This window comes from Urocitellus parryii, chromosome 11 (genome assembly GCF_045843805.1).
Source record: "Urocitellus parryii isolate mUroPar1 chromosome 11, mUroPar1.hap1, whole genome shotgun sequence".
Lineage (NCBI taxonomy): Eukaryota > Metazoa > Chordata > Mammalia > Rodentia > Sciuridae > Urocitellus > Urocitellus parryii.
Window position 1 is genome coordinate 78,589,045 of NC_135541.1, and position 16,811 is coordinate 78,605,855.

General features: G+C 33.3%; 1 protein-coding gene across 1 annotated transcript in view; it reads left to right on the forward strand.

The window, feature by feature from the left end:
- Snx7 (sorting nexin 7) overlaps positions 1-16,134 on the forward strand; it is an 82,036-nt gene extending 65,902 nt beyond the window's left edge. Inside the window, exon 9 of the mRNA XM_026401393.2 lies at positions 15,712-16,134. Within this exon, the coding sequence (XP_026257178.2) occupies positions 15,712-15,789 (78 nt within the window). The 3' untranslated portion in view covers positions 15,790-16,134. The remainder of the gene's footprint in view (positions 1-15,711) is intronic.
- The last annotated feature ends 677 nt before the right edge of the window (positions 16,135-16,811 follow it).

Below are 16,811 nucleotides of genomic sequence, written 5' to 3' on the forward strand. Positions count from 1 at the left end.
GAAGAATGTTTAAAGTGATACCTGAATGATGAGTAACAGGTTGCAAGACAGAGAGATGTGTGAAAGAGCACTGCAGAGCGGAAAAGAAATACAGACCAAAGCACAGAAGTGAGAGAGACTTATGTTCATGTAACTGAGGCTTATTTCTGGAGGAAGGAAATGTAGTGTTCAATTGAAAGATTAGGCTGAAGATGGCATCATGAATTTTTAGTCTTTTGTCATTCATTCTAAGGGAAATGGGAACCATTAAAGAGTTTTCAGGAGGCAGGACGTGCCTTGTCCAGGGATCACTCTGGTTGTATGTGAATCAGGGTAAAGCAACACTGGCTGTGCTGAGCCTGTTTGGAGGAGGCTGCTGCAGCATCCCAGGCAGAGAAGTGAGCTGACCTGGGGTTTCATGGTAGTGCACAAGATGTTAGTGAACAGTGTCAAGGGATTTTTTTTCATGGGTAGAATTGGAAAGATAATTTTTAATCTCTTTTTTTAGTTTTGTATTCTGCATTAAATTTAAGTATCTAAAGGAATTCCCATAAATCTCTGATTTTTGAGTGATTTAAAAATATTTCTCTTTTTATCAACATAGGGTTTTGTTATCACCTGTTTAAATCCTCAGTAGTAAATCCTCAGTAGTAACTACCTCTCTTTTATGGTAAAACCTGCATATACTTATATTTCCGAATTAAATGACAATCAGCAAGATAATTTATTTAAAAAGTCCTCAAAATTAGAATATGCAATATATTATACATGATTATTATTATAAAATATAAGTATATTAAGGTTTAAAATTGCATGATATATAAAACCAATGTATTTTTCTTTAAATGATAACGTCTGCCAGAATTTTCAAATTTGGACCTTTTTTTTTTTTAATGTTCAGATTCATCAAACTCTGACTAAAATGTTTGGGTTTTGACTATACTTCTTATATAAGTATGCATTTTGTCATTCTCATAGATTAAATTCAGTTTATACAAAACACTGTTTTCTTAGAAACAATTAACTTAGCATCACTGTGTCATGTTGCAAATTTTATTCTTCATAGCAGTTTACAGTTCTTAACATTTCCCCAAGTGAATTATATTTCCGAATGTAATTAAAAATTTATCAATTGCATAGCATCTTGGATATATAAATTTGGAGGTGTCATTGATTTTATTTAGTGTAATTTCAAAAGATCCCTACTTCGTCAGTTATTTGTTGTTGGTGTTTTTTGTTTTGGTTTTTTTCATGTTAAAAAAATTTTAACATGTTTGTCACATCCATCCACTAAAGCATAGTAAGGGAAGTTGGAGTCCTTAAATAATCAATGATTCTTAATTAGCAGAAAGAATATAAGGCCTAAACAGTGACAATCTGCTGTTATCTATTAACTTCAGAATGTGTCAGATATGCAGGGAAGTGAAATGTTTCATCTTGCTATTCCTTGCTTAATTTAGTCATATTCTAATGGAAGTACTTCCTTTTTCATCTATATTTACTTAGATAAGTCCCCAAAGGGGTCTGCTTTTAGTATGATAAATAAATGGGGCGTAAGCATTTGCCTTTGGATTTACTTGTGTGAAGTAAAATGATCACAGCTTGTTTACAACTTAAAATTTTTATATCAAGGGAAAAAATGAAAATCAGATTTACAACTATGAGGTAAGGATCTATATGAGATTCCAATTATTGTCGTATTGAAATGTTGTATTTAAACATATGGATTTATTAGTAGATAGTTGACTGCAAATACAGAAGTGGTGTCTTGGACTAAACTTTGAATAGTTCAAGTGTTATTCCCATTCTGTTCTATATGACTAATAATTAAGAATGAATTTATTGAGACTGTAGAAAAACAAGAATAACAACACAGTAAAACCCAAAATCCAACTCAACAGGGTGAATAATTTCAATGTATGGCCATGGGGGATTTAGGAGTAGGGAGTCATTCTGAGAAATATGTCCTTAGGTGATTTCATAGTTGTGCAAACATCATAGAGTGTACTTACACCAACTTAGATGACTGTGCACTAGGCACTATAATTCTGTGGAGCCACGATTCTATGAGGTCTGTCATTGATTGGAACATTGTGTGACATTTGATTGTACAAGGGCACCCAGAGAGCCAAAGAAAATTATTTCCTGCTAATGTGAAAGGAATAATGAAACAATAAAAATAAGATACATTAGATAAAGTACATGGATACTTTTAATTGTTCCCCCATGGGTACAAAAGAGAATTTGCTGTTGCTGTAATTCATGCTAACAATGAAGAGGCTTCAGAGGACATGATCCTTAGCAGATAAAATGAATTAGAAGAGTGTGTTCTTATGAAAGCTCAACTTTAATGTCATGGAATTTTCTTAACTATCCTATGTCCTCTTACAAATGGATGTTGAATGGTTATTTGGGATTTCGGCAGGAAAGTGCAGCTGATTAGGACTTGTTCTAGACTACTGTTGGGTTTGGCAAGTTTGGCCCCAAAACCAGGAAATTATCTACCAATCCAGTGGCATTATCTTTGCTATTAAGGAGATGACAAACAGCTCTAATCTCTTTTACATTCTTGTTTAAGGCTTCTCAGCTATATTAATGTTTTTGTTTTTTCATCTCTGACGTTTCAAGGACAGCTTGATATTAATAGAGTAAGGAATTCACAGAGGTAGCTTAAAGTTGTGGTAAAGGGAACTATGATCCAACACTTTTTTAACACATGGAAGATTTTTTTTTAATGGTGTTGGGAATTAAACCCAAGGGTGCTCTACCCCTAAGGTATTCCCCAGCCTGTTTTTATTTTTTATTTTTGAGACACAGTCTTGCTTAGTTGCCACAGTTGCACTTGAGCTTGTAACCCTCCTTCCTGAGTCTCCTGAATAGTTGGAATTTAGAAGAGGGTGCTGCTACACCTGGCTCAGATTCTTAACACATGTCTGCTAATTTACCATTTTTAAGTAGCTAGTATGATCATCCCTGCCCTGTGTATCACACACAAAATCTCACTTAACTTTCTAAGCCCCAGCCCCACCCATCTCACCCAATTTTCAAGTAATATAAACATTTTAGTGATAATTTTTGACAAATCAAGTAGTTTGTACCTAAGTGAATTTAATGAAGGATAATAGCTTAGTCCTTTACATAGCTTATTTTAAATTATTAGTAAATATGTGGGAGTCCTTGTTTTATAGCCTATTTTTCTGGTCATAAAATTCATACGTGCTCACCAAAACAAACAACAACAGCAAAAATTAAGTAGGTATACTAATGAATAAAGAAGAAATACTAAATGCTTATAAGCCTATCTCTTAAAAGAGTGGTACTTGAATATTAACTAAAAAAATTACTATTTGAAATTAAATATTAATTAAAACTTTTCTGCATGGTCATTTCTAAATGTGTTTATATGTTGATATAAACACATTAATTTTCTGTCATGATGATTAAAGTGAATAGATTATTTTGACTTTCATATTTTCTAATCTTTTTGCATACTTTTTCACATGGTTACAATCTTCATATGATACATTGTATTACTATATTTTCATTTGCTTAGGTAATTACAAATAGTGAAACATCATAAGTAATAGTAGTAAGCTAGGTGTGATGACGGACACCTGTAGTCACAGATACTCAGGAGGCTGAGGCAGGAGGAGGATCACTTGAGCCCACAAGTCCAAGACCAGCCTGGGCAACAGAGTGAGACTCCCATCTCAAAAAAAAAATAACCAATTATAAATAACTATTAATATTAGCTTTTTAAAAACTTGCTTGGCATGCTTGGCAAGAATTCCAAGAAATAACTCCATCAATGGGTATGCTACCAGTCTTATTTAAAAATGTAATTTACTTCATGCAAAATCCTTTAAGATTTGATTATCATCAAAGCACTATGGGATATCCAAATTCAAACTTCTATCTTGCCTATAGTAGGTTAAAGTTTATTAGGAAAGAATAATATATATTTTCACTTGACTAATACAATTTATAATGTGTTAACTTTTTTAATGGAAAAATATTTGAATTTATTTGCTTGAATTGTAATAGACAGACCTACTAGAAAGATTTGTCCTTAGTGGATGGCAAAAATATTTATATGGACATCTAGGAGGCAGGAAATCAATTATAGTGAAGTATATTCTCTAGAAGAAAAAATGGACTAATACTTCTCTAAAATCCAAGTCCAGTTATTGATGGGTCATTTAAAATTACAGAAATTTTTTAAAAAGTATGTCTCATTGCAGTCCTTCAACTAAGTAGTGGATGGACACTGAGTATTCAAAAGTTTCTTCAAGTATAGTTGTATTTATTTAGAAATTTATTCTGTATTATTTTGGTAAAATAGTAAATTCTAGTGAAGAGGTAGTTTGTTTTAAATTCATTGTCATCCTACATACTTTAAACATTTGGGGGGTTTTGTGTTTACTAGAAAAGAAACATTCTGATTGTATGAGGTTAATCTATATCAATAATAATTATAAAATTGTTACCTAAGGAAGATTCTGATGGGTAGCATTTAGATTTTGTCAGAAATGTCAATCTTTTGGATGGAGAAAATCAGAAAATTAACTTTTTGAAAGGAATGATTAGCAGATCAGCCTCTAGTCTAGTTAATTTGCTAGTTAGTTCTAACTATCAAAGTAGAACTGCCATTAACCTAGGAAGAAAGTTGCCATGCCATTAACCTAGGGAGAAAGTCCCCCCCCCTTTTTTTTTTCCCAAAATCTAAGAGGGAAAGCAATGGAAAGAAACCTTGGCCATTCTCAGTCATATTCCCTAGAATTTAGTAAAGTGGCTTTAAAAATTATAGAAAAGCTAGTTATACTTTCAAAGTCATCGACTTTAAAAGAGAACATGACTTAAGAGGAGTGAGCAGTTCTGAAAAGTGAAGAGTGAGGCAGATAAAGAATGAGCTCTGATTACACCTGTGGACCAGGGACTGTGACTGTGAAGATGAAAGAGGGGGTGCAGTCCCAGATGAATACGGAAAAGAACAGGAAGTGTCAGGGAGGGCAGTTCAGGAGGAAGTGAGGTTTGGAGGGAAATAGTGGAGAACTTCCCAACAGTACCAGAGTCAAATCAGAGTGAGTGTGAGTAACCCTTTGGAAGCAAAAAAAAAAAAAAAAAAAACAAAAAAAAAATTCTATAATAACTGTAACAAAATTAATAAAACGAGTCCCTTATGGAAACTGAGCAAACAGAGTTGCCTCATATCTATTCCACTCCTTCTTTCTCCATAAAGAAGAATGCAAGTATGTGTTGAAAAGGTTCAGCAAACACATAAAAAAGAGGTAAGTAAAATCTAGTATGTTTGAAGAGATAAAACAAAAACTATACATTTCCACAAAAAGAGAAGGCTGGGCATGTTGTTTATTTATTTTTTCAATGAGTGGTATAATAATCCTTCCTTTACTGTCTGGAAAGCAGTGCTTACAGAGCCCCAGTTGAAGCTCTTCATTCTACACTGACTCCTGGAGGGAAGATTGACAGGTTTCCACGTAGCAGGCCAAGTTTCTCTCCTAAGTTAATACTAGATATAGCTGCAGAATGGTGGGAATACTGGAACAATGACACCTGTTTCCAGAGTAGCTGACTTCCACTGTAATTTGTGATGCATGCTGTACACAATCACCCAATAATACTCAACTCTTTGTGAGCAGCCTGTCTTGGAGAGAAAGGATGGAAGTGGCAGAGGTTATATCCAGATGGAGTTGTTTAGTTCTGAGCCAAAGGAATGACAGGTAGTATCTAGGTTTTCTTTTAAAATTTTGGAAAAGTGGCATAATAGATAGCCTGTATTATATCATTTTTTTTATATTGGCTCTCTTAGGTTAAATATGAGTAAAGGGGTACCTTCGTTATACTCCCTTTCCTTATACAACCAAGGTTAACTAGAGTTGGGATAATCCAGAATTATCTAGGACAGGAATTTTTCAATCCATATCAGGGTGCTTTTTATTTTACCTAAAAATTATAAAACCCTAACTTAAACCCTTAGACTCAGCAACAGAAATTTTTTGATGATGCTAAAAACACTCCTTCACAAAAGAACAGTCAGTATCTTTGGTACCATATGAAGAATGTCTGACAACTACGTTATACATCCTGGGATGAGGAGAGCCCAATCATGTGTGGATTAGGTTTCCTGCAAAGCAAGCATACCTGCTTGAGAGGCTCAGAGGCTTACAAATTTTCCAATCTGTTACCTCCTTGAACTCACATTAGTTAGTCTTCTCCATTTGAGGCACTTACTAGAAGCCTGAATGCCTGGGTTAGGAGATTCAGGCTGTGTCACACTATTTCTGAGGGAACCACCCTCAGACATTGTCATCTTCATCAAAAGGGAAATATCCACTTTTCATCATCTTAATGCCATTAAATAGCAATCCACTGATAGCTAGGCACTTTCTCGAGTTTGTTCTAAAGAAATCAACCGTGATTCATCTTGTCCTCCTTTTTACCATCTTGTATCATAGACATCATTTTATTATCGAGCAAGACAGTCTTATTTCAAACAGAATCTAGAAGTTTATGATATAAATGAGTAGACCACAAGAATAAGAGATGAAATAGCCTCATAAGGCCTTAGAACTTTGAAACTTTGTGTTCTTACTAAGGAGAGACTTCACCATTGACCATGTATCCAGAATCATCACTGGATGATTTTTTTTATTTTAAACCTTTTTGGACTGCTCCTAGTAGGCTGTTGCGGTCATCTGTTACTGGCTGACTGTTGGCGGGAAGGAGGTATCTTTGGAGACTAGCTACCTCAGAGAGCAGGAAACTGCCTTTTCAGTTTGACAGATTGTTACTAGGAATTTTGGATAAGTGAAGAAACAAGAATTATAATCTGAACTCAAGGACATCTGCAATTAAGATTAGATGATGATTTCTGTTCTAAATTAGATATTCAAAAGTCATAGCTATAGCTCTACATAACTGTGTAACACTTTTATTATGTCTAATATAAATCTGGAAGATTTTTGTTTTGTAAGTTTCTACTTTCTTAAAAACTTCTATTAAAATATTCTTACCACTCCCCTGTATTCTATAATATAATTATATCTCAGTTATCTGTGCAAATGAAATTAAGCTTCGGTATGAAATGCACATTTACACCATAGCAGTGACAGTCTACCCATCCTTTGGATTAAATGCATTTTTTATGAAGTTAAATTAATCAGAGATTTGAATGGAAGGGGATTAGAAAAAGAAATGGTTTAACACACATGTTCATGATACAATGCATGATTCAACATCTTGAATAAAGAGTTGAATTTACTAATGAAAAATATTAGAGTTGTGTATCATGATGCTGCTGGCTAGTCAAATGTCTTAACCATGTCCTCTCTGCCCATTTGAATCTGGCAAACAAAGATTTTGACACTTTTTCCTTTGTCCCTCAGCTTGCCCCATTCATACACTCACCCTTCACAAATCTTTGGAAGGCTAAAATAAGAACACATAATACTTTAAAATGATGTGTTTCAAACCAGAGTTGTACTTTGATACATTTTCCAGTAATCTAAAGCTAAATGTGCTGTCTTTATAGTTTGTTGTATTTCAGTAAATGGTTAAATAAAAACACATACACCAAATCCTGAAGTATTCATTATTAAACTGGACAAATTTCATGCAACTGACTTGTTTTACGTCAAAGATAGTGATGCTAGGATATATAGAAAGCATGAGTTGAAAAGATATGAATTCAAATTTAGGCTTTTATATGAATCCCTCCTATAAAGATTTTCCATATTTTAGATCTTTTGGAACACAAATGTATCCCATGTGTAAAAATGAGAGGAAATGGTATAAATTACACCTAGGGATCTTTCTATCTTTATCAGATTTTAGGGTAGACATCTTCAGAGCAATACTACAGAATAATAAATAAATGGACCACAAGATGGCGTTTGTAGCTAATGAGTCCTTCTGCAATCTCTGTTGCCGTCATTTTGAGTATTATTGTAGTGTTTACAAATGCAAACTTATCACTCACATTCCTGGGAGATGTATAAAAGTAATTTTAGGAAAATATGCAAATTATGATTTTAAAGTTACAGATACTTCTAAAATTATAAATTGGCAAATGATTCTCAGAAGTTGAATTTAGGCTTTTCCTAAAATGAAATTCAGTAGATAATTTGAGCTATTGTAAAATAATAGAAATTTATTTTCTCTATCAGAATCATCTTTGCTTTCTTTCCAGGCTTATTATAGTTCAGAATTTCAAAATATGCAGCTCCTGAAAGTTTTCATTAGTATTCCACATCTTAAGTTTAGGTGATAAAAGGCATTATTAATATGTTATACACCTATTATCCTTATTATATGATCTATAATTTTTATTTGTGCTAAATAGCTTTGCAATGATAGTGACCTATTGTAAAAATAATTATGAATTAGAACTTCACTGTTTCCTTAAATGTAGGTGATATCATCTGTTCCCAAGTTCGTTTAAATCAACATTAAAATACTTAGGGACACTGAATTATATTTCATATTGTTAGTTTGTTGAGAATGATGCAATTATCATGGTACTCTCTAGATTAGTAGAGAAAAATAGAAACACAACAACTTTTGACTTAAAATGGTTTTAGTGGAAATATATAGTAAGGTTTGGCTTTTATCATTTTACAATGATAAGTATCATTGTTATTATTTTAGACAAATTTCTAGTTATTTTATTAATGTAGTCTTACATAGGTCATACTTTACTAATTTTGACTTATGTGATAATTTGAATGGAACTTAGTTTTCCAGTAGCTATTTCCATGAACAGGTGAGCTTTACCTGTGGAAATATCACATGTTGGCATTTGCCTATGGTGGCTAAGAGGATGGGTTTTGGATCGGCATAACTTGTGACTTTGAGCACAGTGACCTTTCAGGATTCTCTTTCATCTTATTCAGTTATCCTCAGTATCCTCTTCTATCAAGTGAACTTAGTAATACCTACCTCATCATAGATTTACTGGGTATTAAAATATACTTGTACATATGTGTGTGTGCAATGGGATATGTGAAGATGAAAGAAAAGTTTTAGAAGCAAAGTTTAATATTCCCAGTGAGTCACCAAATGTAAGTTGATTTTAAACTTTCTTGTTTATTAATATATTTCCAGGAGTTTCAACTAGCATATATCTCAAGCCACTAATTTTATGTGAGCCTGTAATTGCCAATATATAAAATAGGTTTTAAAGTTGCTAAATGAATGAATGAAAAGCATTTCTCACTCAGTATCTTGTACATAATAAGCATTCAGTAAATGTAGGTTAGTATAGTAATAAAGCTGTAATGGTGATTGAGAATATTTATCATATTTATCATACTTATCTTTAGAAACTATTTATAATGATAATTATTTTACAAATACAATAGTTAGAAGGGGGAGATACAATTTAATGCTTGCCACATTCCATACTGAGTCAAACTATGTATGTTATTAGCTTTTTGTTGCTGTGATTAAAATCCTACACTTAGAGGAGCTATGGTTGGCTGGCTCAAAGGCAGGAATATGATGGCCTGGCAGAAGAAAACTTCTCAGCTCATGGCAGACAGGGAACAGAGAAAGATAATGAAGGGGCCAGGGAAGATAAACCCTCCAAGGCATGCCTCTCCTGACCTACTTCCTCTATATCAGTCCCGATGGTTAATTCAGCTATCAATGGAATAATCTATCAAAGGGATCAGTCCACTGATAAGGTTAGAGCCCTTATGGTCTAACCATTGTCCAAAAGTCCTATCTCTGAACCTAGTTGGATTGAGGACCATGCTTTCAGAGCATGAGCTTTTGGGGACATTTCAGATCCAAACCGTAGCACTAATCCTATTAATAAATTGTATGTGATCTCATTTGTTGCCTTCCTGTTGACCATAGGTAAGCTCTGGAAACTTTTAAGTTTAGTTCTGGGAAGAAACTTAATGGACACACATAGTCTAAGCCCCTTTTCTGTGAGTAGGCAAATAGGCCTAGAAATATAAAGAGATTTGCCTACAGTCACACAATGGGATAGAACGTCCTCATACCCCATGAGCCTGAGAAAATATCAGTATTAATTCTTATATGTGGACACTCCCATGGGAAGTTGTATTGTATCTAGAGTAACAACGTTAATGTCACTGTTTATTCTTAAGAAAACTCAATCATTTTGTGGGACCACTACCTGCTTATAAGAACTGAAGAGACTTTTACCCCTTCTTATGGTAAAAAGTCATCAGTACCTCTGCTGAAATGAAGAGATTTATTTTCAAAACTAAGTTTGTCTTGGAATTAAAGTTTCATTTTCCAAGTGTTCCATCTTTGTGTTTGAGATGTTTTTAAACATGTATAGGAGCTTAAGGTTTTGCTTCCCAAGGATGTGTTTCCCTAGCCCTTCTGGCCTGCTGGTTGTCTTTGGATTCTCTCCTTCCAGAGAAGTTTCAACGTTAACCTTTGACTACTGGAGCCATCTGGGAAAAATAAGCACTGGATTTTCACTTAAGGGGAATTTGTAATAAACTTCTTTTTTAGTCACTCTACATCCTGGATAACAGCATGCATGGCATATTTATCCACTATCTTTACCTGGAACTGAGGAGGAGCATTCCCCGTGTTTTCATATGGGGAAAGGGGGGGTAGGGGTGTACAGTGTGAACATAATACTGTACTCTAGAATCAGTTTTCTTAACTAAAATTGGGATGACCTGATTTCATCAGAGCATTGTTACATCAAATGGAATAATATAAATGGAAAATGAGAACTCTTTATTCAAATGAAAGTGGAGCGCCTTTTGTTGATTTTTCCTATAATAATATGAGAATCTCAACTAGAATGAGCTGACTGGTAAACTAGTAAAGGTCAGGCTAGCACCAATACTGGGTATTTTCACTTATCACTCTGATTTTGACTGATGTTAACTAGCCTCATAGATTGTAATGATTTTAAAATGGGAATAAAGGCAAAGCCACATTGTTAGAAACAACTCTTTAAAAACTGTAACTTGGAAATGAAGACTAGTCTCACACTCAGTTTTAAGATTTTGTTGTTGTTGTTGATTTAATGATTATTTGAATCCTTCAATGATCACAAAGCCAACCACAGTAGTAGGTACTCACTGAACTTAGCAGAAGAAGACAGAATAAAGAGAGTTTAGAATTAACTATTTGTGGGGCTGGGGATGTGGCTCAAGTGATAGCGCGCTCGCCTGGCATGCGTGCGGCCCGGGTTCGATCCTCAGCACCACATACCAACAAAGATGTTGTGTCCACTGAAAACTAAAAAATAAATATTAAAAAATTCTCTCTCTCTCTCTCTCTAAAAAAAAGAATTCACTATTTGTTATTTCTAAAAGATGTGTATATACTTTACACATGTGCAAGAAAGATACCAGGTAACTCAGCTGATTATTGAACATTGGTTGGAAGGGGCAGTAGAAAAATACGATTTTTCATTTAGTAAAAAATTTTCTAAGATTCCAAAATCTTGATCTAGTAGCATAAGGAGTGACATAGTTCAGGGTCAAATCCTCGTTTTGCAGGCCCAGATCTTCTTCAGTCAGCATCCAAAGTGTAGATCAGGTTTGTTTGGCAAAACTTATCATTAATAAGTTTAGAGAGCAATAGAAATCAGGATGTCAATTCATTAGTGTTCAGGTAGAATATAGTTTCTGTGATGACCAGTATTTTAGCATCAGTCATTCAATACTTTCCTTCTCTGTTGTCATATGACTTCATTTACTGAGCACCTGCCACATAACCTGCTATGTATTAATGTAGTTGTCTTCAAGAAAGAAATAATTTCTAAGAAATATATAGAGAATCAATATACACAACCTTTGTGTATACTCTTTCCTAAAATTTGATCAGCCTATTGCCTCTGTAGTCAAACGTTTTCTTACCTCCTTTTCCAAAATTGTTGTTTTTCCACTATGTAAAAGAGAGAGAGATCTTGTCTTGCTTGCCAGTGACTTAGTAAGTGTATCCCAGTGATAGTTCAGGCAATTGGTTACTTCCTATTTGGTGACAATAAACATTGACTATCCTATATATTTGTACTTAACATCATAATTGTTCTACTTTAACCATTTGAGCCTTGGCTTTCTTATCTGTAAAATAAGATTCATAATAATTATTATCATATTTAAGAAAGTAGTATGTAAATTAACTGTTATAATGCTTGACCAAGTATTCATATCAATATAAGGGAGTTGTAATGTTATTTCTGTTGTTATTACATATTAGTGGTTTTTCCATTTAGTATTTCAAAATACATAAATCTTTCTGACTCTAGTATGGAATATGGTAAGGGAATAATAGTTCAGTACCAACTTTATCTCTTTTACGAGGTATCACTGTCCTTTTCAGTACTTACTTTAGAAATGAAAATGCTCATTCACAACACTAGTAGACGTGGATGGCTAATGAAGTTAACATAGTTGAACCAGAATCTGATGATGATGGAAGTATGTTCCCTTGAAGAGTAGTGCCATCTTTGGTGAAATTTGAATTGGTTATTTGACAGGAATTCTAAAGAGAACAGAAGCCTCAGAATTTATTTTGAATTTTATTTCAGGGACATTTATAAGTTTGTTTAAATGTTTGACAGTTATCAAAAAGATATGAGATCTTCTGAGCAGTGAGTGCTTTAGGCTGCCTTGCAGGGTTACTGGCTGCTAGATCATTTGTGCATTTGCAGAGAGACCAGAAAGCTGCAGCAGAAAGAAAGTGAAGGGGTTCCCCAGATGTGAATTATGACTCCGCTCTCTATCTATCTATCAGCCCTCCCAACCCATTTAATAGTTTTCTTTGTTTTGTAAGCTTCTAGATAGATTTCTTTTTTGAGAGAGAGAGAGAGAGAGAGAGAGAGAGAGAGAGAGAGAGAGAGAATTTTTTAATATTTATTTTTTTCAGTTTTTAGTGGACACAATATCTTTATTTTATTTGTATGTGGTGCTGAGGATTGAACCCAGCGCCCCGCGCATGCCAGGCGAGCGCGTTACCGCTTGAGCCACATCCCCAGCCCTAGATAGATTTTTTAAAAGTTAGTTTGGTATCTTTACATTTACTTCATACTTTATACTGGAAGTTTGGTAAAGGAGATTTTTTATTTGTAAAGCTGAGGTTTTAATTTCTTTTTTTCTTGGCATTGAAAATAAATCAAATACTAACAACAGTTAATATTTATTGCATGTCTGCATGTAATGTTAACTGTAGGAATTTTATAGGTATTCTTCCTCAGCATGTGGAATTCCTATCCCTAATTTGTTGAGAAACTTTTTTAAAAAATCAGGAATAGATGTTGGAATTTGGAAATGTTTTTTCTGTCTATGCTGAGATGATATCGAATTTAATACAGTCAATTATGTTGGTTGGTAGTTGATGATTAGTCCAACCTTATATTTTGAGGAAAGTTCCCATTTGGTTGTGATGTGTAATTCTTTAGATAGATTGAGGGATTTGATTTGCCAAAATCTTGAGATTTTTTTGCATCTATGATTATGAATAAAGTTGGTTGCTCATTTTCTTTTCTTGTAATGGCTTTGGTTTTTTCCCAGTTGAAAAGCTCTCCTATTATTTGGTTTTCTGGAAGAGTTTGTGTAGGATTGGTATGCTTTCTTCCTTAAGGGAGTTATAGAATTCACCAATGAAGAGTTCTGGGCCTGAAGTTGTCTTTGTGGAAAGATATTTACAGCAAATCTAAATTCATGTGGGCTATCTTTATCTTATGGAATGAGTATGGTAGTCTGAATCTATTGAGCATTGGGTCCATTTCATCTATGTTTTCAAAAGTATGGACATGAAGTTCTTCACAATATTTCCTTTTTTCCCTCAGTAGAATTGGAGCTGACATTATGCCTTTCATTCCTCACCATTGATAATTCATACCACCTATTTTTATGATCAGTATGGCTAAAAATATATCAATTATAGTAATCTTCTCAAGACATTCAATATTTAGTTGTATTATTTTTCTTTTATCTTTCATTGATTTCCACTGATCTTTTCTGGGGTTTTCTGTTGTTGTTTTGATTTTTTTGGGGGGGGTGTGTGTTTTAAATTTTCAAAGTAGAAATCAGAGTCATTAGTGTAAGACCTTTCTTCTTTTCTAATGTAGGTGATTAGTGCTGTTTCTATATGTACTATGTTTTTGAACTATTACAGTTTTTGATATGTTGACACAGGGGATTATTTATAATTGTCCTACTTGGATTTTAAATATTTGTTGTTTTTCATATAGTTATTACCAACTTCTAATTTAAATCCATTATATTCAAAGAACATAATTCATACTGCTTGAATCTTTTTAAATTCATTGAGATTCCTAATATGATTCAGAATATGGACTATCTTGCTAACTGTTATATGTGTACATTAAAGAAAAATGTGTGTTCTGTTTTTGTTCTATTGATACCAGTTAGGTCAACTATATTGAAAATTTGATTCAAATCTATTTTATTGCTTTTTTCCTCAGCATATTCTATCAAACATAAGATGGGTATGAAAATCAATAATAATTATTTGCCTTTCTCCTTGTATTTCTGTCAATTTTGTTTCACAGATTTTCAAACTTTCTCATTTTGTGTGTAAACATTTGAATTGTGTCCTCTAGATAAATTAGCCCCTTTATCATTGTGAAATTATCATTTTTACCTTTGATAATTATCTTTGCTCTAAAATCTACTTTTCTGACATTAATATAGCCATTCTAGCTTTTCTTTTGACATGTGTTACATGATATATATTTTTCATCCTTTTAATTTTAATATATTTGTGTCCTTTTATTTAAAACTGTTAGCAATTTAAACAAAATTAATGTGGGTATTTTTTCATTTAGTAGACCATCTGTATCTTTTATTGTGTATCTGGTTGATTTAATTGATTAATTATTGATATGATTATGTTTGAGTCTTTTATCTTGCTGTTATGTGTGTGCATTTACACACACACACACACACACACACACACACACTTTTTTTTGGTCCCATCTGTTCATTGTTCCCATTTTCCAATTTCGGCCTTATTTTGGCTTAATAGACTGTTTTACAGATATTCATTCTGTTGGTATATTAGGCATAACTCTTGTTTAATTATTTTAGTAGTAAGATAGCCAAGCATATTAATGACCAAATCTTACCACCCAGTCCCAGCAGATCATCATAATATAATATAATTTATATTATAATAAGAATATTATAATATATTTGCTAACATTTTGAACTCTTTGTGCTAGGCATTCTGCAAAGAGATTTATTCAGATTATATAATTTAGTTTTCACAATTGCCTTATCAGTAAGTACTGTTTTCAACCTGATTTATAGTTAAAGAAATGATAATAAAAGTTAATCAGCTTTCCTAAGTTCTTCCGTGTTGTGGTGGGATTTGCCTGCACAGGGCATTTATGCATCCTTTCTGTTCTGTTCACCTGCCTAATGCCTCCTCATTTCCAAGTGGGTTCATCTTTTCATCTGTAACTTTGAGCTCTGTTTTCTCTCTTGACAATGGGGTAGCAGTGCATTATTTAAACAAAGTAACCCATGTTTATCTTTTAAGTCTAATATGTTTTAAGTCTGATTTAGCAATAGCATCCCTGGTTAAGATTGAAAATATGTGGGAAATTACGTAGATTCTGGTAGGCTGATGGGAGAGAGGAGTAGAGAAGATTGCTGTAGGGACAGATTAGGCAGAGTTTATGAATTCTTTGCACTCTGAAAGTGAACTTCTGTTGGTCTTCTCATCTGTGTTTCCGTTATTCAGTGCCTTGCTACGTGGGAGTCATTCCTTACATCACAGACTGACCTCCACTTGGAAGAAGACTCTGAAGATAAACTTTAATCCCATAAGAACTTCTATTTGGTCTTTGGGAGACAGCATCTATCAACCAAAGTTATTCTGTAAGGATTGGCTGTGCCCTGTATAAAGTGGATGAAAATGTTTAACACTGTCTGGAAAACCGACTTGAAAACTCAGGTATTCCAGGTCATTGACATGAATTTGGATGTATATATAGAGATATCTATCTATATAGATACATCTATATATCTATATTAAGAGAGATAGGTTTAGCTTAATTTTAATTATGTTCTTAAATTTATGTGCCAATAATTGCATATAGAGATTTTTTTTTCTTAAATATTTGATGTGGAATATTTCATTTTAAATATGTTGAAAAGACTGAGTTTTAATAAAAGGTTTAATATGAAATGACTGGCTGTGGTGTATTCTTTTTCAATGGATAGCTCAAGACTCTGAAACATATTCTAATATGAATTCAGCTATGTTAACAGGTATGCTGTGCATTCATTTTAATTATAATTTTCTCTCAAATACTATTTACTTTTATATTAAGAATTTGAAGTAAATATCAAAAATTACTTAACATGAAAAATTAATAATAGCTCTTAAAATAATTGATTTGTTACAAGTTAACCAGTTTTTTCCTACACTTAAAAGATTAGTTTTCAAAAAGTAAATTTCAATTATTATTTGAGGTCTCAGTTAGAAATCTTGATACAGTCTTATTCCTACCTGTAAATATATTCTATTTCTTTTGCCATATTTTACATACTCTTCACAACTCATATCTAGCCTTGACTTTTTAAGGTATACAGGGTTTATCAGGATTATTCTCCTATTCATTTAAGTGTCTCCCCTTTGCAAGGTGTTGTTGTAGGTGCTTGTGGTTCAGAGTGATGGAAAAGAACCACTTGCTCTCAAGGCTTAGATTCTGTGATATTGATTGTATAGAGTGATTTCATGTTAACTTTGTGGGTGTGAATTTTCTTATACCTTCAAGTGAAATTTCTGGGTCATGTCATATCTAAATGTAACCATTTCAGAAGCTACCAGACTGTTTT